The sequence below is a fragment of the Podarcis gaigeae genome (genome assembly GCF_964106915.1).
Source record: "Podarcis gaigeae genome assembly, chromosome: 3".
Classification (NCBI taxonomy): domain Eukaryota; kingdom Metazoa; phylum Chordata; class Lepidosauria; order Squamata; family Lacertidae; genus Podarcis; species Podarcis gaigeae.
In genome coordinates this window covers 110,252,978-110,280,830 of record NC_139680.1, presented here as the reverse complement: position 1 = coordinate 110,280,830, position 27,853 = coordinate 110,252,978, and the positions used below count along the sequence as shown (strand labels likewise).

The 27,853-nt window shown below is 46.7% G+C and overlaps 1 protein-coding gene across 1 annotated transcript; it reads right to left on the bottom strand.

The window, feature by feature from the left end:
- Nucleotides 1–27,632, bottom strand: CIMIP6 (ciliary microtubule inner protein 6). Its single transcript, XM_083733737.1, has 5 exons — nt 27,467–27,632; nt 12,776–12,989; nt 11,021–11,177; nt 3,803–3,918; nt 1–622 (listed from the first exon to the last, which is right to left on the bottom strand). Exons 1-5 carry the CDS (start codon nt 27,520–27,522, stop codon nt 221–223), a joined length of 945 nt encoding a protein of 314 aa, XP_083589863.1. The 5' UTR covers nt 27,523–27,632; the 3' UTR covers nt 1–220.
- Between the last annotated feature and the right edge of the window lie 221 nt (nt 27,633–27,853).

Genomic DNA, 27,853 nt, shown 5'->3' with positions numbered 1-27,853 from the left:
AAAGATTCATAGGATTTTATATATATATATAAATATAGGACTCTCATTTTCAAGAGGCATCAAAGCAGGCTGCAGCTGTTGTTATGTAAAGGCGAGAGCGCGTCGCCTCAGACCGTTTGCTGGTGTCAGTTTGTGTTTGGCGTTACTGAAATTACACCAGGCCAACCCCCGCGCTTGGACCTCTTAGGCCTTCTGAATATCTGCCGGGGACTGTGTGGCTTCATGGATGGGGGGGGGGGTCCTCCTGCTGTTTCTCAAGGGAGCCCGTCTTTGGTGGGCTGAGAGGCCTTTTCTCCCCAGAGGGATGGCTCACATCCCCTTCCCCTGCCTGAGAAATCCCTGAACCCTCCTCCTGTCCTTTCTCCGGGGCTCCGGGATCTGTTTTGGCTCCTGCGCCGCTATCTGCTTCTGATAAGCGTAGGTTGGAGTCTGGGGGCGTCTCTGGGGGATCTGGCAGGCGGAGGCCGGCTGAGGTCATGCAGCTTTCCGCAGAGTCCTCTTTCTCTGCTTTTGGCTGTTCCAGCATCTCCGGTCCCACAGCGCCCGGCTGGGTTCTGGTCCCCTCCGGAACCGACTCCCCCTTCTCCGGTTTTATCTTTGTCCACACAAAAGCGCCGCGTTTCTGGAAAGGGAAACAAGGTTGACGTTAAGCAGGGGGACTTCGGCGGTGAGGAGATGCAGCTGTGAGCTGAATTCATTTATTAGCTCAAGCGCTGGCTGGTCTCTCTCTCTCAGGCCTCTTCTCTTGCCAATGGGGGCCGGGAAGTAGCTGGGAGCGAAAAAGAATGGCTGAGCCATCATCTCGCCTGCTTTGCAGAACAAGGAAAGGAGTTGTGGGTGGACAGGGGAAAGGAACAGGTGAAAATAAAGGAGACAAAACCTTGCCAATGCCATCCCCTTACCTGCCCCCCCAGTTCTGCTTTTTTTATTTGAAAATGGCTACGGTGCTCTTGCAAACTGGCATTTTCTTTTCTGCATGGCAGTGCCTATCCCCGTCAAATTTTATTTCTTGCCACACAGGTTGCTATGGATACAATTGCAAACCCCTGGCTGATGCAGGCCAAGGATTTATGAGCACTTGCCAAATGACTTTGGCCATTAAGGGTTGCATGAGAAGAATAGGATTAATTTGATTTTATATTTATAAAGCGGGGGTGGAAGACAACAACAAGCCAAAGTGGAAACAAACAGGGCTCTGTTTTGTTGCAGCATGTCTCCGAGAACAAGGTTCTCCATTTGGAAACCTGATTCAGTGGGAATCTCTCTCTGCTCCCACTTCTCCAGTGTTAATCCTGATTCATCCCATAACCATTTCTTGGTTACCAACTTAGAAGTCCACTCAGTACAGAAGCACTTGACAAAGTCAAACAGACAAAAATAATTATGTTGAGACATGAACGGACATTTAAAAAGATATGTTAGGATGGGAGAAATTAAAATTGTCTCTACAGGGTCAAATTTTTGTGATAAAATGTGAATATATTGCCCAGAATGATGTTTTTGTTCCAAACAATGTCTGTTATAGCTAATGACTTACCATTCAGACAATGGTATCCAAAAAACCAAGTTTTTATGGCAAAGGAAAAAACACCACGTGTTAAATTTAAAGTATTACAAGATGCAAAGGAAAGGGGAGGATTGGCATACCAATGTAAAATTGTATCTTGCAGCCTGTTGTTTAAGGTGAATGAAGGAGCTGAGAAATGAGAGGTTCCTGGAAATAGGACATGACTGGACGGAATGGGTATTTGTGGTACGACAAAATTAATGTGGACTTTAAAACCAGCATCTTTTGATAAAAGCAGAAGACAGCCCGTCATTTTTCACGTATCTCCAAATTAAAGAAAGTTTGGTACTGGGAGATACCAAGGAGTAATCAAAATTACCAGAAACCGGGTGGCTTTTCAAATAGGCAATGTTTGCTCTAAAATCAAATTCCTAAATTATAATTTCACTGGAATTAATGTCCCAATGAAGTTTTTGAAAGTCAGCTCCTACTAGACTACAGATATTGAAATTGAGTGGCCCTGGCCCTGGGGCTTGGGGGAGGTCCAGATCCAGCCCTTTGGCAATCTCCAGCTCTGCAAACCCCTGCTTCAGAGAATCTCAGTGGAAGTTTAATTTCTTAGCGGACTTCATGCCTTCCCTGGGGGTGGCTTACAACCATAATTGCAGCAATGATGTAGCTGAGAGACTGGAGGAGCCTCAGTCCTAGGCACACTGAGGGATAATAATTCTTACGCTTAGCAAACCAAGTCTGTAATGTTGGAAAGGACAACAAGAGTCATCTTAAGCTGTATTTTAAATTGGTGTTGTTGTTGTTGTTGCTGTTGTTGTTTTTGCCCCCTATTATGTTTTTACTGTGATTTTATTGGTGTTAGCAGCCCTGAGCCTGGCTCTGGCCAGGGAGGGCGGGGTATAAATAAAATTTATTATTATTAAAATCATCTACTCCAACCTCCTTAGGTAATACTAAGGTGCAACACACACATGGTTCCAATTTTAATAATAATAATAATAATAATAATAATAATAATAATTCACTATTTATACTCTATCCATCTGGCTGGGTTTCAAACATTAGAAACTTCCCTACACAGGGCTGCCTTCAGATGCCTTCTAAAAGTCAGATAGTTGTTTATTTCCTTGACATCTGGTGGGAGGGCGTTCCACAGGGTGGGCGCCACCACCAAGAAGCCCTCTGCCTGGTTCCCTGTAATTTCACTTCTCACAGTGAGGGAACCACCAGAAGGCCCTCGGCACTGGACCTCAGTGTCCAGGCTGAACGATGGGGGTGGAGATGCTCCTTCAGGTATACTGGACCGACTCTTCCTCCTGCACTGAATTTAGTCTTTGAGGTGGAGGGCGGTAGGAAGTCCTTGGTCCCTCACATCACAGTGGTAATAATAATAATAATAATAATAATAATAATAATAATAATAATAATAATAATTTTTTATTTATACCCCGCCCTCCCCGGTTCAAAAACCTGGCTCAGGGCAGCTAACAACAAATTTAAAACACTTAATTGTAAAAGCAGCATAAAATATAGTATAAAAACATGAATAACAATTCAGAAATCAATTTAGGGGAAATAAGCATTAGATAATCCCCAGGGCTAGCTGGCTGAATTGGTCCTACTTGGGCCAGCGAGGAGGCCAGGGGAGAATCAGCTGTGGGGTCTCAGAGCGGGTAATCTTCATAAAAGGGGAGGTGGAGGGAAGAGAAGGGAAATAAAAGATCAGGCTGAATTCAAATTAAAGACCAGATGGAATAGCTCTGTCTTACAGGCCTGACGGAAGGAGGTTAAATCCTGCAGGGCCCTGGTCTCATGGGACAGAGCATTCCACCAGGTCGGAGCCATCACTGAGAAGGCCCTGGCCCTGGTAGAGGATAGTCTGACTTCCTTAGGGTCCGGGACCTCTAAACTATGGTTATTCATGGACCTTAAGGTCCTCTGCAGGGCATACCAGGAGAGGCAGTCCCGTAGATACGAGGGCCCTAAGCCACAAAGGGTTTTAAAGGTCAAGACCAGCACCTCCCCACCTCTTGCCTTCTGCTGCAACATCCCAGGGTCTTTTGTAAGTCCACCAAGTCACAAGAAAGACATTGCCCTGTCTTTCTAAGGCCCGAGGGCTGGTGTGACAGCAGGCTTGCCGTTTGCAAATACCCAAAGCCGGTGATTGCAACGCACACAATGACATTCCCTGGTCCCAGAACAATGTGCTGGAGGCCTTAGGGGTAAACACATCCTTCTGGCTTCCTGCTGAACGTCCAGAGCACAGGATGCACATGGCCTTACCTTCCCTTGATAAGGGATGCAGGGGGTGGCTCTGGCATTGTAGTCGTATTTGAAAGTGATCTGCTCTTGGAAAATTCTCGGAAGGCGGTTCGGCAACGGAGGAGCTGCGAGTGGAACTGCGACAGAAAATGCACAGTATAGTCTTGCTTCCAGGTGGTTTGCATGGCTACATTGCATGCGGGAGACAGGAACACAAGAATCTGCCTTATAGTGAGTTGGACCACTGTGTGATGGCCTGGGATTCGGACTCGGAGACTGAACCTGAGGAATCCCAGCCTGCACAGGATTCCCCGCCTCCAGAACCAGCTGAGCTGGGGCTGGGGCTTGAGGCTGAAGGGTCCTCACCTGTGCTGGATCCTCAGGTGCAGGCATCATCTGAATCTGCTCTGGATCCTGAGGTGATGGAGGACCCATTGCCTGCAGGTGCTCCACTCTCAGCCCCGTCAGAGGAAGCGGAGGTTGCCTCTGTGTCCAGTAACCCTCCAGCCTCTCCTGAGCTGCAGAGGCTGAGGGCAGAGAGACGGAGGGAACTAAGTTCCCACAGGAGGAGTGCTCGCCTCCAGGCCAGGAGAGGTGAGTCACCTGTGGACCGGGGCCGCCCTATGCCTCGGGGCAGATAAAAGCCAGCCAGCCCCAGTCCCAAGTTGCAGGAGCAACGTTGTTGGTAGCCTGTTCCTGCCTGCACCCTGTCCTGCTTCTCTGCCGGAGCTCCTGACTTTACCCGACTCCCTGCCCTACACCCAGCTTCAGCCACTACGGACTGCCTCCACGTTGCATCTTTGACCACGGACCGGCCTCACGGACCGGCCTCACGGTCATCCCTCGGGACCAGCACACACTGGTTCATCAACCTTAGTATTGTCTACACCAGCCTTTCTCAACCTGTGGGTCCCCAGATGTTGTTGAACTACAACTTCCATCACCCCTAGCTAGCAAGGCCAGAGCTCAGGGATGATGGGAGTTGTAGTCCAACAGCATCTGAGGACCCACAGGTTGAAAACCACTGGTCTACACGGAATGGTAGCATCTCAACAGGGTTTCAGAGAAGGGTTCCCTCCAAGCCCTACATAGAGTTGGTGGGGACTAAACCTGGGACCTTCTGTATGCAAAACAGATGCTCTACCCCTAAGCTATGCCACTTTCCTGATCTGTCCCAGGTGAATAAATAATAATAATAATAATAATAATAATAATAATAATAAATGTATTACTTATACCCCACCCATCTGGTCAGGTTGCCCCAGGCACTCTGGGTGGCTTCCAGCACATATAAAAACATAATAAAACGGCAAACGTTAAATACTTCCCGATACAGGGCTGCCTTCAGATGCTTTCTAAAAGTCATGTAGTCTTTATCTCCTTGACATCTGATGGGAGGATGTTCCACAGGGCAGGTGCCACTACCGGGAATGCCCTGTAATCCTGGGTCCCTGTAATTTTGCTTCGAGCAGTGACGGAACTGCCAGAAGGCCCTCGGAGCTGGGCTCTGAACAATCGGTTCAGTAGGGCTGATGTATTTTATTAAACAACAACATTTAAGAAATGGTAAGGTTGCATCTTACTAAATTTCTACAATACTAGATAACTGTGATAGGAGATAACCTGTTAGATCACTTGTTGAGGCTTCTGTTCCACATTACACAACACCCTCGCAACACGCATCTGAAGGCTCCCTGCATCACAGCATTTCTGGCTAGAAGCCCGAAAAAAAGTCTCCACCATTCAGAACTGGTCCACAGACACAGTTTCTTTTGTGGCTCAGTAGGTCAAAGCGAGGCTGGATAAACAACTGTCAGGAGTGGCTTAAGAGCCGGACTAGGAAATCCAGCTACAATGCATTCACGTTCGGCTTGGTGACCCAGGATGTCCTTTTCAGCCCCTGCGAAGCTACACTAATGCCCAGGGAAAGGTTAGCTGTCGGTTGTTTCAAAGAATGCAAAGCCCAAATGCTGACCTACACATTCAAAGCATTGTCTCCAGCTTCTATGAGAAATCTGGCTTGCAGGAGCCACCCTGGATTTCTGCAGAATATTTCTTTGTGTGTGCATATAGCCTTTTAGGGACCAGTTCTGCCAAGCTCGGCATCTCAGCCGAGACACTGTCCCCTTGCCTTGAAGAGCCCCAGCCCAAATCCAGACAAACAGCTGGCTCTATGTTGGCAGTCCAACAAACACGCTCACATATGGAAGCTATCCTCCCCTCCGCCCTTGTAAACATGGAAGTGTGACTGGAGTTGTCATGCTCTGGCTATGTGCTGCTTGCTATAGCTCAGCCATCCATCATCGTTCGCAGACAAGCTGGATAGCTATTGTGGGGCTGAATTATTGTGAAGAAGTTGACTAAAGGCAGAACCGAAGGTTCTCCTGGGAGGAGAAGCAGAAGGAAATACCGTGTTTATATGAATGTAATGCCCCATCTTAAAAAGCAGAGACATCACCTTGCCAACAAAGGTCCGTATAGTTAAAGCTATGGTTTTCCCAGTAGTGATGTAGGGAAGTGAGAGCTGGACCATAAAGAAGGCTGATCACCGAAGAATTGATGCTCTTGAATTATGGTGCTGGAGGAGACTCTTGAGAGTCCCATGGACTGCAAGAAGATCAAACCTCTCCATTCTGAAGGAAATCAGCCCTGTGTGCTCACTGGAAGGACAGATCCTGAAGCTGAGGCTCCAATACTTTGGCCACCTCATGAGAAGAGAAGACTCCCTGGAAAAGACCCTGATGCTGGGTAAGATGGAGGACACAAGGAGAAGGGGACGAAAGAGAATGAGAAGGCTGGACAGTGTTCTCGAAGCTACCAGCATGAGTTTGACCAAACTGCGGGAGGCAGTGGAAGACAGGAGTGCCTTGCGTGCTCTGGTCCATGGGGTCACGAAGAGTCGGACACGACTAAATGACTAAACAACAACAACAATAACAATGCCCCATCAGATCTAATGCACACCTCAATTTTCAAGACCTTGAAACCAAAAAAGAATTTGCTGGAGAATGTAAATGTGCCGCCAAATCTAATGTGCACTCTAATTTTTGCGGTGTAATTTGGCCAAAAAAGGTGCACATTACATTCGAGTAAATACAGTACCTTACATCACTTTTTTTTTTTTAAAGGGTTTTGCCAATCAATGGGAAACGAAGGCCACAAGTGATGGCTTCTGCAGACTGAATCGCCAAAGTCAGCAGAACTTGCTTAAATTAATACTGCCATAAAGACTCTGATCCAAGATCTAAGGACAAGGAAAGACCTGCAAGCTAACATTGCAGCCTGATTTGGGGGGGGGGGATGGGACAGAAAGCCCCCAAACTGGGAGCTACTGTTCTTTGTGTTTCATCAATCGAACTGAACTGAAAGGTGCCTATTGCTTGTATGATCAGGAGAAGGTGATTTAAGTGGAGACTGAGAATGGAAGAGTTTAAGGCACTGGAATAGGATGGTTGTTGCCTAGGGTGTAGAAACTCATTTCTGCTACCATCTCTCTGGCTGCAGGCTTCTGCAGCCCTGTACACAGAGCTGACGATGGGACGTGTGTGCAGATTATGGGGAACAAAGCCAACACCAAAATTTGGTGCTCCCACCACACCTCTCGCCTCCCATTGCTCGTAATTGTTGTGGTGGCCTCTCGGCTCAGCACCCAGTGTGGGCAAAACGGTCACACTCCTGCAAATCTGCCTTTGCTGTGTTACACGAATCAGCTTGAAACCAGAATTCACAGGAGGTGGTTGAAGCTGAGAATTAGGAATCAATACATGTTAGGTCAGCGAAATGTGCCCAGATTTTGGAGCCATCACTCAATGGTGGAGCATGTGGTCCGCCTGAAGGTGGCAAAAGGTTCAATAACAGTTCAGTAGCAGCCACGAGGGGGCCTGATTTTGTAAGCAAATGTACTACTGCAGCAATCTCCGTTTCTGTCAAGCAACACTTGACATCTGTTGGCTGTTTTCTGTTCCGACTACACTTGTGCATGCAACAGGTCATAGTTTCGACCACATCACATCAGCAGGGGCGCCGACTTATAAAAAATATTGGGGGGGCCCATACTGGGGTCCTGCCCCGGGAAGTTTTATAAGATCCGCTCCCGGCCCGTTGCTGCTGCTGCCGCCCGCCTCGTGGCCCCCTCGCCAGCTGAGGGAGGGAGAGAGACCGAGAAGGAGAGAGATGCGTGGTGGGCAAGGCAAGTGCCCGCCGCGCCTCGCCTCCCACCGCCCCTCGTGCCGGCCGCCCCCTCCCCTCCCTTCCCCTCGCTCGCCCTCCTCACCCCAGCTCTTGGCCGTTCGCCCCAGGAACTCGCCGCTGTTGGGGTTGTAGATGAACCTCCGCCACTCGGCCAGAGACTGGCTGAAGGGCTTCTCCTCCTCCTTGGCCATAGCGAGAGAGAGAGAGAGAGAGAGAGAGAGAGAGAGAGAGAGAGAGGCTGGAAAGAGAGAGGGAGCTCGGCGGTTCGCAGGCGGTTTTTCCCCTGCCGAAACAACAGCGGCTCCTCAGAACCGCTAAGTAACTCTCCCTCAGGCGCCCGGCGGGAGAGCAGAAGAGAGGAAAAGGAAAGAGGGGCTGGGCCAGTCGCACGCACCGAGCAAAACTACTCGCGCCGCCTCTTTTACTACCGTAATAATTATTTGTTTTAACTCATTACTGAATGTATTTTAAAAGGTAACTATCATCAAACAAGGAAAATAAAAAATACCAACATAATTTTGTGATTTTACAAAGCATAATATAACTACCGTATTTTTCGCTCTATAACACGCACCTGACCATAACACGCACATCGTTTTTAGAGGAGGAAAACAAGGGAAAAAAACATTCTGAATGAAACAGTGGATGTATCATTTTTGTGCTTCATGCTGTGGCCACAGACATGTGATCTGATGGTGAATTTGGGGTGACCCAATGCAAAAATCCTGAGGATCCATGTGGATCCATGTTTTGTAACCACGTTTTTGCACCATTGCAGCCCCAGGCAACAGTGGGTGCGTGATTTTGGGGGGGCAGGCTGTAGCCATGGACATGCTATGTGCTCTGATGGTGAATTTGGGCTGACCCAATGCAAAGATCCTGAGGATCCATGTGGATCCATGTTTTGTAACCACGTTTTTGCACCATTGCAGCCCCAGGCAACAGTGGGTGCGTGATTTTGGGGGGGGGCAGGCTGTAGCCATGGACATGCTATGTGCTCTGATGGTGAATTTGGGCTGACCCAATGCAAAGATCCTGAGGATCCATGTGGATCCATGTTTTGTAACCACGTTTTTGCACCACTGCAGCCCCAGGCAACAGTGGGTGCGTGATTTTGGGGGGGCAGGCTGTAGCCATGGACATGCTATGTGCTCTGATGGTGAATTTGGGCTGACCCAATGCAAAGATTCTGAGGATCCATGTGGATCCATGCTTTTTAACCACATTTTTGCACCATTGCAGCCCCAGGCAACAGTGGGTGCGTGATTTTTGGGGGGCAGGCTGTAGCCATGGACATGCTATGTGATCTGATGGTGAATTTGGGCTGACCCAATGCAAAGATCCTGAGGATCCATGTGGATCCATGCTTTTTAACCACATTTTAAGTGGGGAGGGAAGGAAAAACACAGAAGGGACACGGAGCAGGAGAGGGGTGTGCAGAGAAGCAGCTGGCTAAGAATGCAGGACAGGGGTATAACGGGAGGGAGGAAAGGAAGGCAAAAGTTTTCCTCACCTACCCACCCAAGCCAGCCAGCTCGCACGCGCGCTCTCTCTCTCTCTCCCTCCTGCACGGAGCACAGAGACACACTCTGCTTTCCTTCTGCCTGGAGGGGAGGGGCTTTCCCTGCTCTTTGTTCCGTTTGAGCAAACACAGCAAGGAAACAGAGCAGGGTGGGCAGTAAGACCCTGAGGCAGAATGCCGGAAAAATACGGTAATAATTTTCTTAAATTATTGGGGGGGCGGAGCCCCCCCAAACGAATTTTTGAGGGGGCTCGGGCCCCCTCAGGCCCCATGGAGTCGGCGCCTATGCACATCAGCCAAACTGATAGAGACCACCTCTCCGCAATTGAACCAACCCAGAACCTGCAGTCATCGCCTGAGGACTTTCTTCATTTGCCTGCTGCACATGAGGTCCAGAGGGCAGCAACACAAGAACAGGTGCCTTCACTAAATATCTTGAGGTGCCAGGCAAAAACATCTCTCTTCTCCCAGGCCTTTGGCTGGTCTAGACATTCTAAGGCCTTTGAAATGTGTTCATGGGAGAGGGGTTATTGGCTTGCTTTTGTTTCATTGTGGATTTTGCAATCTCATTTTGTATTTTTTATATTGCAAACCACCCTGTCATCTTGGCAATGAAGGGCGGCACACAGATTTAATAAAGAATAATGCTTTTGCCGAAGAATTGATTATTGAAATAATAATTTTTCACCGAAGAATGGATGCTTTTGAATTATGGTGCTGGAGGAGACTCTTGAGACTCCCATGGGCTGCAAGAAGATCAAACCTCTCCATTCTGAAGGAAATCAGCCCTGAGTGCTCACTGGAGGGACAGATCCTGAAGCTGAGGCTCCAATACTTTGGCCACCTCATGAGAAGAGAAGACTCCCTGGAAAAGACTCTGATGTTGGGAAAGATGGGAGGCACAAGCAGAAGGGAACAACAGAGGACGAGATGGTTGGACAGTGTTCTCGAAGCTACCAGCATGCGTTTGACCAAACTGCGGGAGGCAGTGGAAGACAGGAGTGCCTTGCGTGCTCTGGTCCATGGGGTCACGAAGAGTCGGACACGACTAAATGACTAAACAACAACAACAATAACAATGCCCCATCAGATCTAATGCACACCTCAATTTTCAAGACCTTGAAACCAAAAAAGCATTTGCTGGAGAATGTAAATGTGCTGCCAAATCTAATGTGCACTCTAATTTTTGCTCCAATACTTTGGCCACCTCATGGGAAGAGAAGACTCCCTGGAAAAGACCCTGATGTTGGGAAAGATGGAGGGCACAAGGAGAAGGGGACGACAGAGGACGAGATGGTTGGACAGTGTTCTCGAAGCTACCAGCATGAGTTTGACCAAACTGCGGGAGGCTGTGGAAGACAGGAGTGCCTGGCGTGCTCTGGTCCATGGAGTCACGAAGAGTCGGACATGACTAAACGACTAAACAACAACAACAGAAGCAGAAGCTGAACCACCTTTATATTTTAACTTGTCTAGTTTTGGTGGAAAGAGAGAAGGGAAGGGAAGCTTTCCCCTAAAAGTCTTACCTATTCCACGCGAAGGTTTCCGCTTATTGTCGAACTTAAGGGGCCGAATCAATCTACAGGCTGGCTTCTGGAAATGACTTCTCTGAGTGCTCTGCTTGTCGTAAGGTGGTTTAGGGCACGGCACAACAAAGGGTTCGCTGCTTGGCCACCAATGTTCCTTTGCAGGGAACATAAATTAATTTGTCAGCAACTAGCCTATAGAACTGCCATTATTTATACTTTTCAAGTTTATACATTTTATTAATTTTACAATCAAGTTAACATTTCAAGATTTTACTTCCTGCCCCCTCTTTCTGCGGTTCTTTAAATGTATGTTTTTTAATATCTTCTGCATATACTTGCTCCTTTCATTATCGACTGTAAATATATGTTCTTGTGAAACTGCTGATTATTACAATGATCCTGCTAATGTTTTTAGCTGTTTACAATTTATCTGTAAATAGTCAATATACCATTTCCATTCTATTATAAAAAGCTTGCTATCTTTATTTCTTATTCTTCCGGTAAGTTTCGCCATTTCTGCATATTGCATAAGTTTTTGTATCCATTCTTCCTTCACTGGGACTTCTGCTCCTTTTAACAAGTAGCATTCTTGCTGCTGTAGTAGCATACATAAATAAATTTCTATACAATTCAGGTAGTTCTGCTCCTATAATTACCAAAATTCTCCCCCGCCCCTTCTGACGAAACCATGATTTGGTGCATGGGTGGGGAACCTTCTTCAGACCAAGGGTTGCTTTGCCTCATGGGCAAGCTTCCAGGGGCCGCATAGCAATGGCAGGTGGTTCTAAAAGCAAATAGATGTGCCAGTTACCTTCCTGCAGAAATTTGTGGTTCTTGTACACAAAAACCAGACTGTCTCGCCAGAGTGGTGCATGCTCTCGTTATCTCCCGCTTGGACTACTGCAATGCGCTCTACGTGGGGCTACCTTTGAAGGTGACCCGGAAACTGCAATTAATCCAGAATGCGGCAGGTAGACTGGTGACTGGGAGTGGCCGCCAGGACCACATAACACCAGTGCTGAGAGATCTGCATTGGCTCCCAGTACGTTTTCGAGCACAATTCAAAGTGTTGGTGCTGACCTTTAAAGCCCTAAACGGCCTCGGTCCAGTATACCTGAAGGAGCGTCTCCGCCCCCATCGTTCAACCCAGATACTGAGATCCAGCGCCGAGGGCCTTCTGGCGGTTCCCTCCCTGTGAGAAGCCAAGTTACAGGGAACCAGACAGAGGGCCTTCTCGGTAGTGGCACCCGCCCTGTGGAACGCCCTCCCACCAGATGTCAAAGAGAAGAACAACTACCAGACTTTTAGAAGACATCTGAAGCCAGCCCTGTTTAGGGAAGATTTTAATATTTAATGCTGTATTGTTTTTAACACTCATTTGGAAGCCGCCCAGAGTGGCTGGGGAAACTCCGCCAGATGGGTGGGGTAGAAATAATAAATTATTATTATTATTATTATTATTATTATTATTATTATTATTATTATTATTAAAAATGCAAGCACAGCACTCTATACTCCCTCCAGGGATGCAAAAAGCATTATCACAATTCCAGAACATATTCCGGCCAGGCAAAAAAATATTTGAGGGTACAGGGCAGGACCAGTGAGGGTTGTGGCCTGGGAAGAGTCCACAGTGTCAGACAGAGAAACCAAGAGGGCTACATTTGGCCCTCAGGCCTGAGATTCCCCACTCTGGGTTTAGCACTGTGGCGAAACTGAACCATGATCTCACTTTCACTAAGCCATCCTTACCTGCTTTGATTTTGCGCTGTCTGTGTCCATATACAATATTGGCTTATTTAAAAACTTGGTGTTCAGCTTAATGCATTTTGCGTGTATCGGCTGAGGGTTATTACGGCACTCCAGCTTATACTGCTGTTCCTTTGGCGTATGTACCTCTTCGGTTTTAGCTAGCACCTTATACCTTTCTGGGAACTCGAGGTTAAGTACTCTATAGGAATCTGGGCTGAAAACATATGAGAAAGCAGGACAGCATTTACTACCCTGGAAATGACGCTGATTTTAAAAACACACACAGAAAACCCACTTCCAAAGGTTCAGCTCTAAAGTGTGGATATCTCCCTCAAGTTAAAACAGGAGGTGTTTGGCTTTATGTAAGTGGTGGATATTTGGTAAAAAGGTCTCTCCATCACAATATAATTGCAACAACAAATACAATAGGTACCATATTTTTCGCTCTATAGGACGCACCCGACCATAGGACACATCTAGTTTTAGAGGGGGAGAACAAGAAAAAAAATATATCACCCTCTCTGCACAGCACCCTGTCAGCGAAGCGGCAGGAGAAACGGAGCCCCTTCCATTTCTCCTCCCGCTTCGCTGAAGGGGTTTTGCGCAGAGAGGGAAAGCTTCACAGCGCCTCTCCAGCGAAGCGAAGCCAGGAGAGTAAGAGGGATTGGTGCGCACTGATCCCTCTTACTCTCCTGGCTTCAGGCAGCTATCCCTGAGGCCTGGAGAGTGAGAGGGGTCGGTGCGCACTGACCCCCTCACTCTCCAGGCTTCAGCGAAAGAAACGCGAAGCCTCCGGAGCGCGGAGGGGGCGCTCCCTCTGCACTTCGGACGCTTTGCGTGGCTTTTGCTGAAGCCATGGAGCCTGCATTCGCTCCATAAGACGCACACACATTTCCCCTGAATTTTTGAAGGGGGAAAAGTTCATCTTGTAGAGTGAAAAATACGGTATTTGAGCAATACGGGTAAGGTAAAACGGAAATAAAATAAGAGTAGGTGGGAAATGTAACGGGAGTTTGGTACCATAGCATAGCTAGCAAGCAAGGAAAACGTTTCTTGGGTTAATTGGTGTACATATTGGCATCCTGTATCAGCATTAAAGTGTCTACTTAAAAGTCACCTGTTCTCTCAGGCTTTCCCCAAAGGGTGATCCAGCTATGTAGATCTCATAAATCTGATCTACCAATTTGCGATGCGTTTAACGTTTGTTTTGCTGCTGTAAATTTATTGTTGATTTTGGTGTATGCAATCAAAAACGAAGCCATACAGATGTGAACCGATGTGAAGTGCATGTAGCAGGCAGGGGGAAGGAGCACTTTGCTGGGCTCCAAGACAGAAATGAGAACACACCCTTATCTCCTGCGCTTTTTCCTGCTCCGAGTCTGCCGTGCCTTGTCTGCGGCCTTCCAGCAACTGGGCGTCCGAAATACCTCGTTCTCGATAAGCGGCTGTTCAGGAAGGGCTCGTTCTAAAATTAATGGGCGAGCCTGTCCCCACTCAACATTCCACCTTGCTAGGCTTCGCATTCCTGGTCCTCACCCTTCTCCTCTGACAGCAACAGCCCTTCCTCCCAGATTTATTAATGGCTTGCTGGGAAGTCAATCTAAAGACGACCCATCTCCCTTTGAGCTCTGACACTGGAGGCTCGACTCAGCATCTCCATCACCTTGCCTCTAATGGGGTTTTCCTCCTCACCCCTGATAGCATCCTCGAATAATGGCCCATATCTGCTCCTGGTGCCTGTTTCTCAGCTGAAAAACCCCACCTCTTCCCCACTCTACTGCTCCCTGGCCTGCGTTTTATAGGCACTTAGTGATGTCGTCTCCAAAGGGCCCTACTACAAGGCAGTTTTCAAGAACCATTCAAGGTCAATAAGCTCTCAAGATATTGAACGTATTGCGAGATCTATCTACATATGCCATGTGCTTTGTGCATGCGCAGGACTGTTTTCTACTTCAGGGTTTCTGGACTCTTCTAAATGGATAGAACAGACTTTCAGTCAAGGCTGGCCCAAGACATTTTGGCACCTGAGGTGGGCCCCAGATTGGAGCCCCCTCTCACTGCCAGGGAATAAGGGGTGAGGGGAGATCTATATCACCAGTGTGGAAGCAATGATTCTTCAACATCAACTTCATTGGACTGGTCATGTTGTGCGGATGCCTGATTATCATCTTCCAAAACAACTACTCTAATCCGAACTTAAAAATGGAAAGCGTAATGCTGGTGGTCAACAAAAGAGGTTCAAAGACTCTTTCAAGGCAAATCTAAAAAGATGTAGTATAAACACCGACAACTGGGAAACACTGGCCTGTGAGAGCTCCAATTGGAGAACAGCCTTTACCAAAGGTGTCATGGGCTTTGAAGACGCTCAAACTCAGGATGAAAGGGAGAAATGTGCTAAGAGGAAGGCATGCTTGGCAAACCCTCATTGTGATCAACTCCCACCTGGAAACCTGTGTTCCCATTGTGGAAGGACATGTGGATCCAGAATTGGCCTCCACAGTCACTTATGGACTCACTTTTAAAACCGTGTTTATGGAAGACAACCTTACTCGGTTACGAGTGATCGCCAAAGAAGAATATCAGGAACATCTACATCAGGACATTGGGATCTGCTGCCCTGGTGGATCCCCTGCCTCATGGGTAGGCATGTCCTGCTGCTGCATGAGGACAGAGAGGGGCATTTGTCCGTGCAGAAAAGAGGGAAGCCCCAGTTTTCATTTATCCCCTTGTTTTCAGAGGCCACGGGGCAAGAAGCTTGTCCCAAGTTACAAAAGCAGTGACTTCAGCCTTTCTGCATGCAGCTCTAAGTGCCCTCTCCTTGAAGAGCCAGAAGCAGCTGCTATTTCTTTTCCTTGCCCGTGTTACCTGTTCTCTCGGCCAGAGGGAGAGAAGAACAGGGAGATGGCCAGAAGAGAAGAATTATCCCTGACCCTTGACGCCAACCCAGGCATGCCTCTTTGGAAATATTAAGAGGAGCGACTCATGGAGAGATGAAAGAGGCAGTCCCTGCTGATGACAAGCAATTCTGCTGCACCTCTGCACCAGATGTGACTGGATTATCCAATCACAGCTGATGCAGAGACTTGCTCTGGGACAGAAGAGCATCACTCACTGCGAGGAGGGAGTTTGGATGGCCAGCAGCGGCCTTTTGACAGTTGCCTATCATGACACGCTGTTAGTTTGGGAACAGCTGCCTGGGTGGACAATGCCAAGGGTTAGATAGCTGCATCATTTTTCATAGCTCTTGTGAGCGAAGAAAATTGGTCTCAAATAACCGAGTGCATCTGTTTTAGCTTACGAACTAGAAGGGTTTGTTTTTATTTTATGTACTGGAAAGCTTTGGGGGCATGTGGGAGGTATGTGTTTGTTTGTTTGTTTGTTTGTTTGTTTTGGTAAGAAAAAAATAAATGGTTTTATGAAATCGGTATCACCTGATGGAGGTTTATACATTTTGTGAGTTTGGTTTTAATATGGGTATACTTTATTGCTGTTAAGTTGCTTTAGGAGTTTGCTTTTGAGGGCGGGGAGAGAATAATGAGGGTTTTTTTAAAAAAAAGCAATTAACCATTTGCCCAAATTATCCTCAGAGGACTACTTGCACTGTTTTCACTTGTTGTGAAGATAAAACATGGTGGCTTTGTTTTGAGCCTGGTGTGAGAGCTGGGAGATAGGAATACAGGCAAAGCCTGTTACCGCAAGAGTAAGGTGCCTTTTAGTGCTGTGGGTTTAAGTTCTGTCTATTTTATGCTTTACTCTTTTTTTAAGCCACTTTGAGGCAAATTGTGAAAAGCGGGGTGTAAATTTCTTGAACAAAACAAAATTATTTCTGCAACTGTATTCCTGGCTTAGGAACACTGCCACCATGGAATACATTTGAAATTTTTTACCTGATGCCCATCAAAAGCCGCGTCAGAAACTAGCACAGTGGTATCTCGGTTTACAAACTTAATCTGTTCTGGAAGTCTGTTCTTAAACCAAAGCCATTCTTAAACCCAGGTGAGCTTTCCCTAATGAGGCCTCCCGCTGCCGGTGCCCTTCCACCGTTCGGCTTCTGTTCGCAGATGGAGATGAAGTTTGCTAACCAGAACGCTACTTCCACTTTTGCAGAGTTTGTATACCGAATAGTTTGTAAACAGGGCTGTTCTTAAACCGAAGTACCACTGTATGTGCTTAGAAGTAATGAGGCATCTAATCATAAGCCTGCATTTTTTATCAGAGCTTCTATATTTTATCAAGGCTTGTATTTAAAAATGAGCTTAAAAAAAAGGATTTTCAAATGTTTCATGCCAGGCAGAAAGAACCTTGGCAAGAGGTTTTTCTCCTAAGACAAGGGGGCCCCATTGATTTATAGTAGAAAAACAATTCTCAAAGTCATAAAAAGGGAGAATTACATATGCTGCCCCAAGGCTGAAAAAACACAATTAAAGGCAAGGGTAAATAGTAAAATAATACCAATGTGCCTCTCAGTAAAATGAGCCAGATCTTCTTTCCAAGGTTGAAAGGCCAGAGCTTGGTAACCATATACCACTGAGCCTCTCATTTATTTGTCTGACAAATAAATTATTATTTTAATTTCTCTATTGCTGCGTTGAATATTTCATTCCAGCTAAGCGTTAACCACAAGCAGGGAGCTACATTTTATGGTGCCTCTGTGACTCGGATAAGTGGTCTGCTGGAACGCAGCCCCTTCGCCCTACTGGGCAGGGTACAAGAGAGAGGATCTCTAAACTGCTTACCCAGCGCGCACTGGTAAATTTTTCCAGGGGGAACGCAGAAGACTCGTCTGTCTGATACCCTGCTCACTGGCGGCGACGGACCGGGGGAAACAGGGAACCAACCAAGGGTAAGTGCACAAAGGGATTTTTGGCCCTCCAATTAATTGGGAGGAAGAGAAGTCTTGATCAAACTTCTGCGTCTCAGTAAGGGGAAACTGAGTACGCTAGGTGGTTGGGTACATCAGATGTTGGTCTGGTGGAGGAAAAGGGAAAATTGGGAGGTAGAGTGTGGTGAAGTATCTAGCGCATTGTATGTGTGAGAAAGTACAGAGCAATCTGTAGCTGACCTGAGTGTGGAGTGACTGAGTGGATACTTCACAGGGCCATACAATGGGAGTTGGGGGTTCAAAGGGGGAAAATACACCTCTTGAGTGTATGTTAAATAATTTTAAGAAAGCCTTCTCAGGGGCATATGGAGTCAAAATGACGCCAGAGCGCTTGAGAACGTTATGTGAACTAGAATGGCCGAAACAAAATACTGAATGGCCATCTCAGGGAACTTTTGATATAAATTTAGTAAGCAAACTTTGGTCTAACATCGCCAAAGAAACTGGAGGGTGCCCAGAACAATTTCCATATATAGATTCCTGGCTGAGCACATTAAATAAAAATCCTCCATGGATAAGGGAATGCAAAGTCAAACGATGCAAATTATTGGCTGTAAAAGCTGAAGCTAGGAAAGGAATCTTGCCAAATAAACTCAAACCCATTTTTGAGGGACCAGAGGAAGAGGTGCTTCCACCTCCACCCTATGCTCCACATCGAAGGGAGCTTAATTCAAACACTCCGCCAGTTGTAACCCCAAGGCAAGAAAGTGGAATGAATAATGGGAGTGGAGTCACAGAGCTTGATTCCTTGATAGATTATGATAAATATCTTCAGGAGGCATTGGAGTCCTATAATAAAGCCCAAGCAGAAGTGGTTATTCCACCTGTGACTCCTAATAGACCTGCATCTACAGTCTCCTTTAGTGGAACAACTGATTGCCCACCCCAAACCCCTGTACATCCAAGTCCTAGAGAATTATTACAGAAGTTACAGGGAGACCTTAATCGGTCAGCAAGCAATACAGCCAGGCGTATAAAGCTGCTAAAAGAACGCCTTGGGACAAATACCATCCCCTATGATTTGAGGCCCCTAGAGCAAAGCGAAGAGAAAGATCACGTAGTAGCCCCTCTTAGAAGAGTATTTGATGCACTTGAGGAGCCTGCGCTGGTTAACGGGCAACCCGGACCACGGCCACCTCGAACTTCGACCCTGCAATATATTCCATTCACAACTACAGATTTGATGAATTGGAAAACACACACCCCATCTTTTGCAGAAAAACCTCAGGCTATGATGGACTTGGTGACTTCAATAGTAAATACTCATAGCCCTACTTGGACAGATTGTCGCCAGCTCCTAAATACTCTTTTCACCACTGAGGAAAGGAGAGACATAATTGAAAAGGCACAGATATATTTGCGTGAGCAGGCCAGAGTGGGAAATATTTTTAATATTGACCGTCATCTCCAAGATAACTTTCCCTTGGAAGATCCTAATTGGGATCCAAACAATGGAATTCATCTGGCCAGACTTACCACCTACCGCCAGACGCTTGTGCAAGGTATCCGCAGGGCATGCCAGAAGCCCACTAATATGTCTAAAGTCTCAGAAGTAGAACAGAAACCAAATGAGAGTCCAGGAGACTTTTTAGAGAGGCTGCAAGAAGCCTATCGTATATGGACTCCTTTTGACCCTGAAGCCCCTGAAAACAGCAGAATGATTACTGCTACATTTGTGGCCCAGTGCGCTTCTGATATTCGTAAGAAAATTCAGAAATCAGAAGGATGGGAAGGGATGCTGATGAGCCAAATTATGGCCATTGCACGCCGAGTTTATCGGAATAGGGATGAGGCTGAGAAGCAAGAGAAGAAGAAGTGGCAGAAGGAAAAGATGGTAATGCTAGCCACAGCAGTGAAGCAAGACCACCGCCCCTTAAATGGAGGGAGAGGGCGAGGAAGGAATCCACCACTGGGAAGGAATCAATGTGCAAATTGCAAGAAGGAGGGTCATTGGAAGCGGGAGTGTCCTGAACCCCTGAGGTTGGAAGAAGTACGCCCAGGCCCAGGCCCAGGCCCAGGCCCAGGCTCCGGCCCAAGAAACCAAGGACGGGGACGGGGAATGATCCGAAATGGAAGATATCAGAGACCAGGACAAGGACAGAATAGAGACAATTTCATTGGACTGGCAGAAGAGGATTTTACTCAAGACTAGGAACGACCGGACTCCATAAAGTTAGGCTTCCAGGAGCCCACGGTCACGATTCAATTAGGGAGCCATTTAATAGACTTTATGATTGATACTGGGGCTGAATACTCAGTACTCCCAGAACTATTGCAGAAAAAGGCATCCAAAAGTGTAGTCATTAAAAGTGTCACTGGACAGTCAGCTAAGAGGTCTTTCCTCCAACCTTTGGAATGCCAGATTGGGGGACATCGTTTAACCCATCAGTTTTTGTATATACCTGAGTGTCCAATACCTCTCTTAGGCAGAGATATGCTGTCCAAATTGCAGGCCCAAATCACCTTCACTCCTCGAGGTCCAGAAATGAAACTGCCATCAAAAGCAGCAGGAATAATTACCCTCTCAGTACCTAAGGAACAATCATGGCGCCTAATGTCAGCCCTGCAAGTCCAACCCACATTGGATACAGAATTAAACAAGCTCCTCCGAACTCTACAGGTGCCACCAGGAGTATGGGCCGAAAATAGCCCACCAGGAATGGCTAAGAATATAGCTCCAATTGTAGTAACCCTAAAACCTATGGCTACCCCCGTATCTGTAAAGCAATATCCCTTACCCCGGCGAGCAGCAGAGGGCATCCAGAAACATTTGGACCGCCTATTAAAATATGGTCTGCTTAAGCCTTGCCAATCAGAATGGAACACACCCCTTTTGCCTGTTCGAAAACCTGGGACAGATGAATACAGGCCAGTGCAGGACTTGAGGCTCGTAAACCAGGCTATCGAGACCTTGCACCCAAATGTACCAAACCCATATACCTTGTTGAGTTTGATCCCACCAGAAGCAACATTTTTTACTGTATTGGACTTGAAAGATGCATTCTTCTGTTGCCGGCTGGCACCACAGAGCCAACCTATATTTGCCTTCCAGTGGGAAGACCCTTTAACAGGAACAAAAGGCCAGCTAACCTGGACAAGATTGCCCCAGGGATTTAAAAATTCCCCAACTTTATTTGGCACTGCCTTGGCGAGGGATCTAACAAGTTACCCCTCAATACCGGGAGAAAAGGTGGTTCTGCAATATGTAGATGATCTTATATTAGCGGCAAAGGATTTTAATACCTGTAAAGAAGGGACAGAGGAACTGCTCCACTTGCTCTGGGAAGCTGGCTACCGAGTTTCCCAGAAAAAGGCACAGTTATGTTTAGAAAAGGTCAAATATTTGGGCTTTGACATCTCACACCAACAACGAGCATTGAGACCAGAGAGGAAAGAAGCTATTTGCCTTATCAAGGAACCTACCACAAGAAAACAACTTAGAGGATTCCTGGGAACAGCAGGGTTTTGTAGACTATGGATACCTGATTTCAGCAGTCTGGCCAAGCCCTTACATGAAAGCACTCGAGGTGCAGAAAAGGACCCATTCGTATGGGGACCTGAGCAGAAACAAGCCTTTTTAGTTATCAAACAACGACTTATGGAGGCACCAGCCCTTGGATTGCCTAATTCGGAAAAACCCTTTCAGCTGTATGTACATGAACAGAATGGGATTGCAGCTGCAGTCCTGACCCAGAGATTAGGAAGTTGGAACCGCCCAGTAGCTTATTTGTCTAAACAATTGGACTCAGTAGCAAAAGGATGGCCTCCATGCCTAAGGGCAGTAGCGGCCACTGCAAGCCTTGTCAAAGAAGCTGATAAATTTACCTTCGGCCAGACACTCATGGAATATAAGGGTAGTTATTGGCTAACGAACCCAAGGATGGCTAGATACCAAGGCCTATTGTGTGAAAATCCCAGGATTCATCTACGAGTAGTGAATATGCTCAATCCAGCGACTTTGCTGCCCCTACCAGAGGTAGATGATGAGGAATCACATGATTGTCTCCAAGTAATGGATGAAGTTTATTCCAGTAGACCTGATCTGAAAGATGAACCATTGAAAAATCCAGATGTTGTATATTATACGGATGGTAGCAGTTACCTTCATGAAGGTGCCAGACGAGCAGGATATGCTGTGGTCACCAATGAGGAAGTTGTGGAAGCTGAAGCTTTGCCTGCTGGCACATCAGCACAAAAAGCTGAACTTATAGGCTTAACTAGAGCTCTGCAATTGGCAGCTGGATGTAAGGCAAACATCTATACTGATTCTAAATATGCCTTCTTAACCCTGCATGCACATGGAGCTCTATGGAAAGAAAGAGGTCTAATAGGAGCCCACGGGAAGGCCTTGAAATATGGACCTGAAGTAGAAATCCTGTTAGAAGCAGTATGGGCTCCAGAACAGATTGCTGTAATGCACTGCAAAGGTCATGGACGAGGAAGGGATCCAATAACCAGAGGAAATCATGCTGCTGACAAAGCAGCCCGAGAGGCAGCCCAAAAGCCTGTGGGAGGATTTATAGCAGCCCTCATACCAGAGGTAGTTCCAGAAGAAGTTAAACCTCACTATACCCCAGAAGAGAGGAAGTGGGCTGAACAGGAAGGAGCGGTTATGAAGGACGGTTGGATGATCCTGCCGGACAATAGGATTTATGTACCTCATCATCTAGCAGGCACAATTGTAAGAAATTATCATGAATCTACTCACCTTGGCGGTACTGCAACCAGAGAGAGTCTCAGTCGGAAGTTGTATATTATTAATCTATCACAATTAGCAACTTGCATTTCACAGAAATGTGTTCTTTGTGCTAAAAACAATCCCAGGCAGGGACCAGTACAACCTCCTGGAATTCAACATGTGGGATATGTCCCCATGGAAAGTCTAATTGTGGACTTCACAGAGCTGGTCCCTTCTAAGGGATTCAAGTATCTCCTTGTGTTTGTAGATACTCTTACCGGATGGGTTGAAGCTTTTCCCACCCGAACTGAAAAGGCACGAGAGGTAACTAAGAGACTCCTCACTGAATTGATCCCAAGGTTTGGATTACCTAGATGCATTGGAAGTGATAATGGGCCAGCGTTCATTGATCAAGTAGTACAAGATGTATGTCGAGTCCTACAAGTAAAATGGAGACTGCATGCAGCATATAGGCCTCAGAGTTCAGGGAAAACTGAAAGAATGAATCGGACTCTGAAAACCCAATTGGCAAAATTAACCCAGGAAACGGGATTGGGATGGGTAGATGTGTTACCCATAACACTGTTTCGTGTTCGGTGTGCACCCACAAAAAGACTTAAGTTGTCACCTTTTGAGCTCCTGTATGGGAGACCGCCCTCCTTTGTTCAGGATATTCCAGCTGACCTTAAACAAATAGGAGATCATGTGACACAGGGACAAGTGCAATCTCTCTCCCGTGTTTTTGTTTCTCTTAACAGGTGGGCCCTCGAACGCACGCCGTGCAGCATTGCCGAGCCGATTCATCAGTTCCAGGCTGGCGATAGCGTATGGGTGAAAGAGTGGAAACGCGATCCACTTGCACCTAAATGGCGTGGACCTTACACCGTCTTGCTCTCTACTCCAACAGCGGTGAAGGTAGCTGAGGTGACCCCCTGGATTCATCACTCTCGTTTGAAGAAGTCCGAAGGCAGTTGGACGTGCAAAGGTGACCCCTCTAATCCTTTAAAACTAACTCTCTCCAAAAACCCCTGTATCTAGCCCTACCGGGAACGGGCTAGGTCACGGGCAACATTTGACGACCGGCCTGCTGCAGCCACAACCTGGAAGCTGGCTGACCTGCGCACGCCTGAAGCTTGAGGAGCGTCTGAACCAGCGACTGTGAACGGAAAGATTCTCTAATACAATTGATTGACTGCCCCCTTGTGGAACAATTATCAGAGATATTACTCATTGGGGATCCTCGGGATATATGTTTTGGTCTTGGTGGTACCCCATTTCTGTCACTGGGGGAATTATATTGGGGCTAATAATTATTTGCTATCACAATAAGGTAATCTTTTGTGGAAGGAATGCATATACTAGACATCAACATGATTTTATTATTAATCCTGATCCCTTGGGAAGGGGAAGGGTCCTTGAATCTGACCAAATTGGCTAAATATGGATTCAGCCATGACCACAATATGTGGGTAGGTTTAGCTGAAATGGTAGCCAATGTTGCAAATAGGACCAATTGCCTTGTTTGCTCTCTTGGGCCAGATGATTCAGAGGGAGGTATGCCCTTATTACCGATACCATTAGATGCCATTGGTATGGTAAGCGAAATGCCACACCAAACAGAAATACAGAATTTCCCCGGATGGAACTCAACTAAACCATTACGAGTTATACCTGTACAAGGGGAATTCTGTGTACATAAATCATCAGATGCAGCTGATTCTCCCATGATAGGCTCTTCTCATTGTCACTATACTTGGGATTATATTAAGAATAGTCATACCTGGGCACACGGTACTACCTATCGAACTCGGAATACCTTGCCCTGTGCACCTCCTTTTATTCACGCATGGAAAGTGGTGTGGAACATAACTGTGACAGAAAAAGGCAATCTAACATACTGCACTGTGAACTCTCTACCTCTTTTGGTATTTCGCCTTCTGTACTCCACGTACCAAAAACCTCAGACCCGATGGTTGTGGTGGATATGTGGAGAATGGGCATACAAAAAGCTCCCTTCCAAATGGAGTGGGACTTGTTTCTTGGGTTGGGTATTACCACCAATGTGGATTATGCCCACTAGTTCGGCCAGGCGAACACGAAGGAATGCTGATATTTCTCATATAGCAGGAGGAAGTACCCAAAGTTGGAGCGGTACTGATGATTGGCCGCCAGAGCGCATTATAGCCTATTATGATCCTGCCTCCTGGAATCCTGGTGAGCTCATACAAGGGGCACGGGATCCTATTTATAATCTAAACAGAATAATTCGATTGCAAGCAGTAGTGGAACTTGTAACCAATGCAACGGCACAGAGTTTGAGACTTATTGCACAACAGTTGGATGAAAGTAGAGCCGCCATTTTGCAGCTGAAAATGGGAATGGATTATGTACTTGCCAGGCAGGGAGGCCTATGTGGAGTCTTGAACTTGACAGGGAATGCCTGTTGCTTTAACATTTCTGATAATGGTGAGGCAATCCGTGTGTTGGCCACAAAGATGGAGAATATAGCACATGTCCCAGTACAAACATGGGAAGGATGGGATATGGGATGGCTCACCAATTGGTTACCTAATGTCGCAGGACTCAAAGGGATACTATTGTCTTGCTTATTTTTCTTGACAGTAGTGGTAATGGTTTTATGTATGATGCCATGTATCATTTCATGTTTTAGAAGTACAATTAGCAAGATGGTTTCAAATGAAACTCTACCTCATATCATGGCCCTATACAGAGCTTTACCTCAGGAATATGATGAAGGTCAAGCTATCAAGGACACTTGGGATGAAGGTCCTTGAGCTTGAAAGGGGGGAATGAGGCATCTAATCATAAGCCTGCATTTTTTATCAGAGCTTCTATATTTTATCAAGGCTTGTATTTAAAAATGAGCTTAAAAAAAAGGATTTTCAAATGTTTCATGCCAGGCAGAAAGAACCTTGGCAAGAGGTTTTTCTCCTAAGACAAGGGGGCCCCATTGATTTATAGTAGAAAAACAATTCTCAAAGTCATAAAAAGGGAGAATTACATATGCTGCCCCAAGGCTGAAAAAACACAATTAAAGGCAAGGGTAAATAGTAAAATAATACCAATGTGCCTCTCAGTAAAATGAGCCAGATCTTCTTTCCAAGGTTGAAAGGCCAGAGCTTGGTAACCATATACCACTGAGCCTCTCATTTATTTGTCTGACAAATAAATTATTATTTTAATTTCTCTATTGCTGCGTTGAATATTTCATTCCAGCTAAGCGTTAACCACAAGCAGGGTGCTACAGTAACACTATTATACATGAAAATATAATATTATTTAAAAACAGCTTTAAAATTGTTGTTTTTTTGTATTATTTAATAAGTTGTAGGTACAGTACAGCAACAATGCAGAAAGACTGCAATACTGCTTCATGACATACGACCAAAGGAATACTTTGAATTATTAGTTGAAAGGAGAGATGGAGATTTGGAAAACAGACTTTGGGGCCTTTTAACAGCTAACAGGAAAGTAGGAGAGGCTCAGGAAGTGATGCCTTTTTATGCCACTGCACGCAGGAAACACTGAAGCTGTGATCCTCTGCTTACAATAGTCTAAGCCCCAACTAAAACCACTGTGACTTACTTCCAAGTAGACACTGTAAACCTACCTCTCCTAGAGCTCTTCAGGGTCGAGAAGCTCTGGCAGGTTTCACTTGTTATTTTTGAAAGCATCAAACTTTTAAAGATTATTTAAAAGCTTTAATTTCTTTCTTTCTTTCTTTCTTTTTTGAAAACAGCAAACTTTCAAAGCTCTTTAAACTGCGATCACCGCCCCTTTTGCGGAGATCATCACAGTCAGGGCCGGATTTAGGTTTGATGAGGCCCTCAGCTACTGATGGTAATGGGGCCTTTATGTGTCCAGCTGTCCTTTGTCAACAACAAATTGCCACTGTTTTTTGTGCTGAGTAGGGAAGTGGGTGGCGCTGTGGATTAAACCACAGAGCTTAGGGCTTGCTGATCAGAAGGTTGGCGGTTCGAATCCCCACAACGGGGTGAGCTCCTGTTCCTCAGTCCTTGCTCCTGTCCACCTAGCAGTTCGAAAGCACGTCAAAGTGCAAGTAGATAAATAGGTACCGCTCCGGTGGGAAGGTAAACGGCATTTCCGTGCGCTGCTGTGGTTCGCCAGAAGTGGCTTAGTCATGCTGGCCACATAACCCGGAAGCTGTACGCCGGCTCCCTCGGCCAATAAAGCGAGATGAGCGCTGCAACCCCAGAGTCGGCCCCGACTAGACCTAACGGTTAGGGGTCCCTTTACCTTTTACAGTCATACTTCGGGTTGAATGTGCTTCGGGTTGAGCGCATTCGAGTTGCGCTCCGCAGCAACCCGGAAGTAACGGAACATGTTACTTCCTGGTTTCGCCGCTCGCGCATGTGCAGATGCTCAAAATGACGACACGCGCATGCGCGGAAGCGGCAATAAGCGCACTCACCTTTGTGTCTTACGTTGCATTCAGGATGCGAACAGGGCTCCGGAACGGATCCTGTTTGCATCCTGAGGTACCACTGTACAGGTTAAGTACTGTAACCTCAGGTTAAGTACTTAATTCGTTCTGGAGATCTGTTCTTAACCTGAAACTGTTCTTAACCTGAAGCACCACTTTAGCTAATGGGGCCTCCTGCTGCCACTGCGCTGTGAAGCACGATTTCTGTTCTCATCCTGAAGCAAAGTTCTTAACCCGAGGTACTATTTCTGGGTTAGCGGAGTCTGTAGCCTGAAGCGTATGTAACCTGAGGTACCACTGTATATGCTATATGGAAATTTATGGACCTGACAGGTATCTAAAGCCATTTGCACATAACAAAATATGTATTTTATCAAAGTGATTGTTGAACTAAAATACAATTAAGATAAAGTATATTAATACTGAATTTTTTGGGGCGGGGCCAAGAGAGTGGAGCCCTAAGCTATAGCTTGTTTAACTTATACGTAAATCTGGCACTTGACGCAGGGTTTCTCCAAACCAGCCCTGGCACAAGGGTGGGCTGAATATCTGGGGGCCTTTTAAAATCAATATCTCCTGATTCTGGGTGGGGGGTGGAAGTGGGGGCTGCCCCTGCAAAGCCAATTCCCGCAGAGCCCCCTGGCAAGGGATGCTGCAGCAACTTACATGTAGCGCGGGGGGGCCTTTTTCCGCCGCCCCATCTCCAGGATCTCGTACAACATGGTGCTAGCAGGCCTGACACCCAAGGGGGGGAGAAGGGGGAGAGGGGCGTGGGAGTCGCGACAGGGAGACTTCAGAGGCAGCGCCGCGTTTTGATGCCGGATGGTTGCTAGGCGACCGCAGCCCGGAGAAAGGCGGGGACAGAACGCGGAGGGCGGAATGTGGGCGGTGCGCACTCCCCTTGGCCAATCAGAATCGTCGGATGGTTAGGTACCTGTTCATGCTTTAAAGCCGGGAGAGCCAAGGACAATCTCCTGCGCATTTACTCGGAAGTAAGTTCCGCACCAAGGGACGCAGGTGGCGCTGTGGGTTAAAGCCTCAGCGCCTAGGACT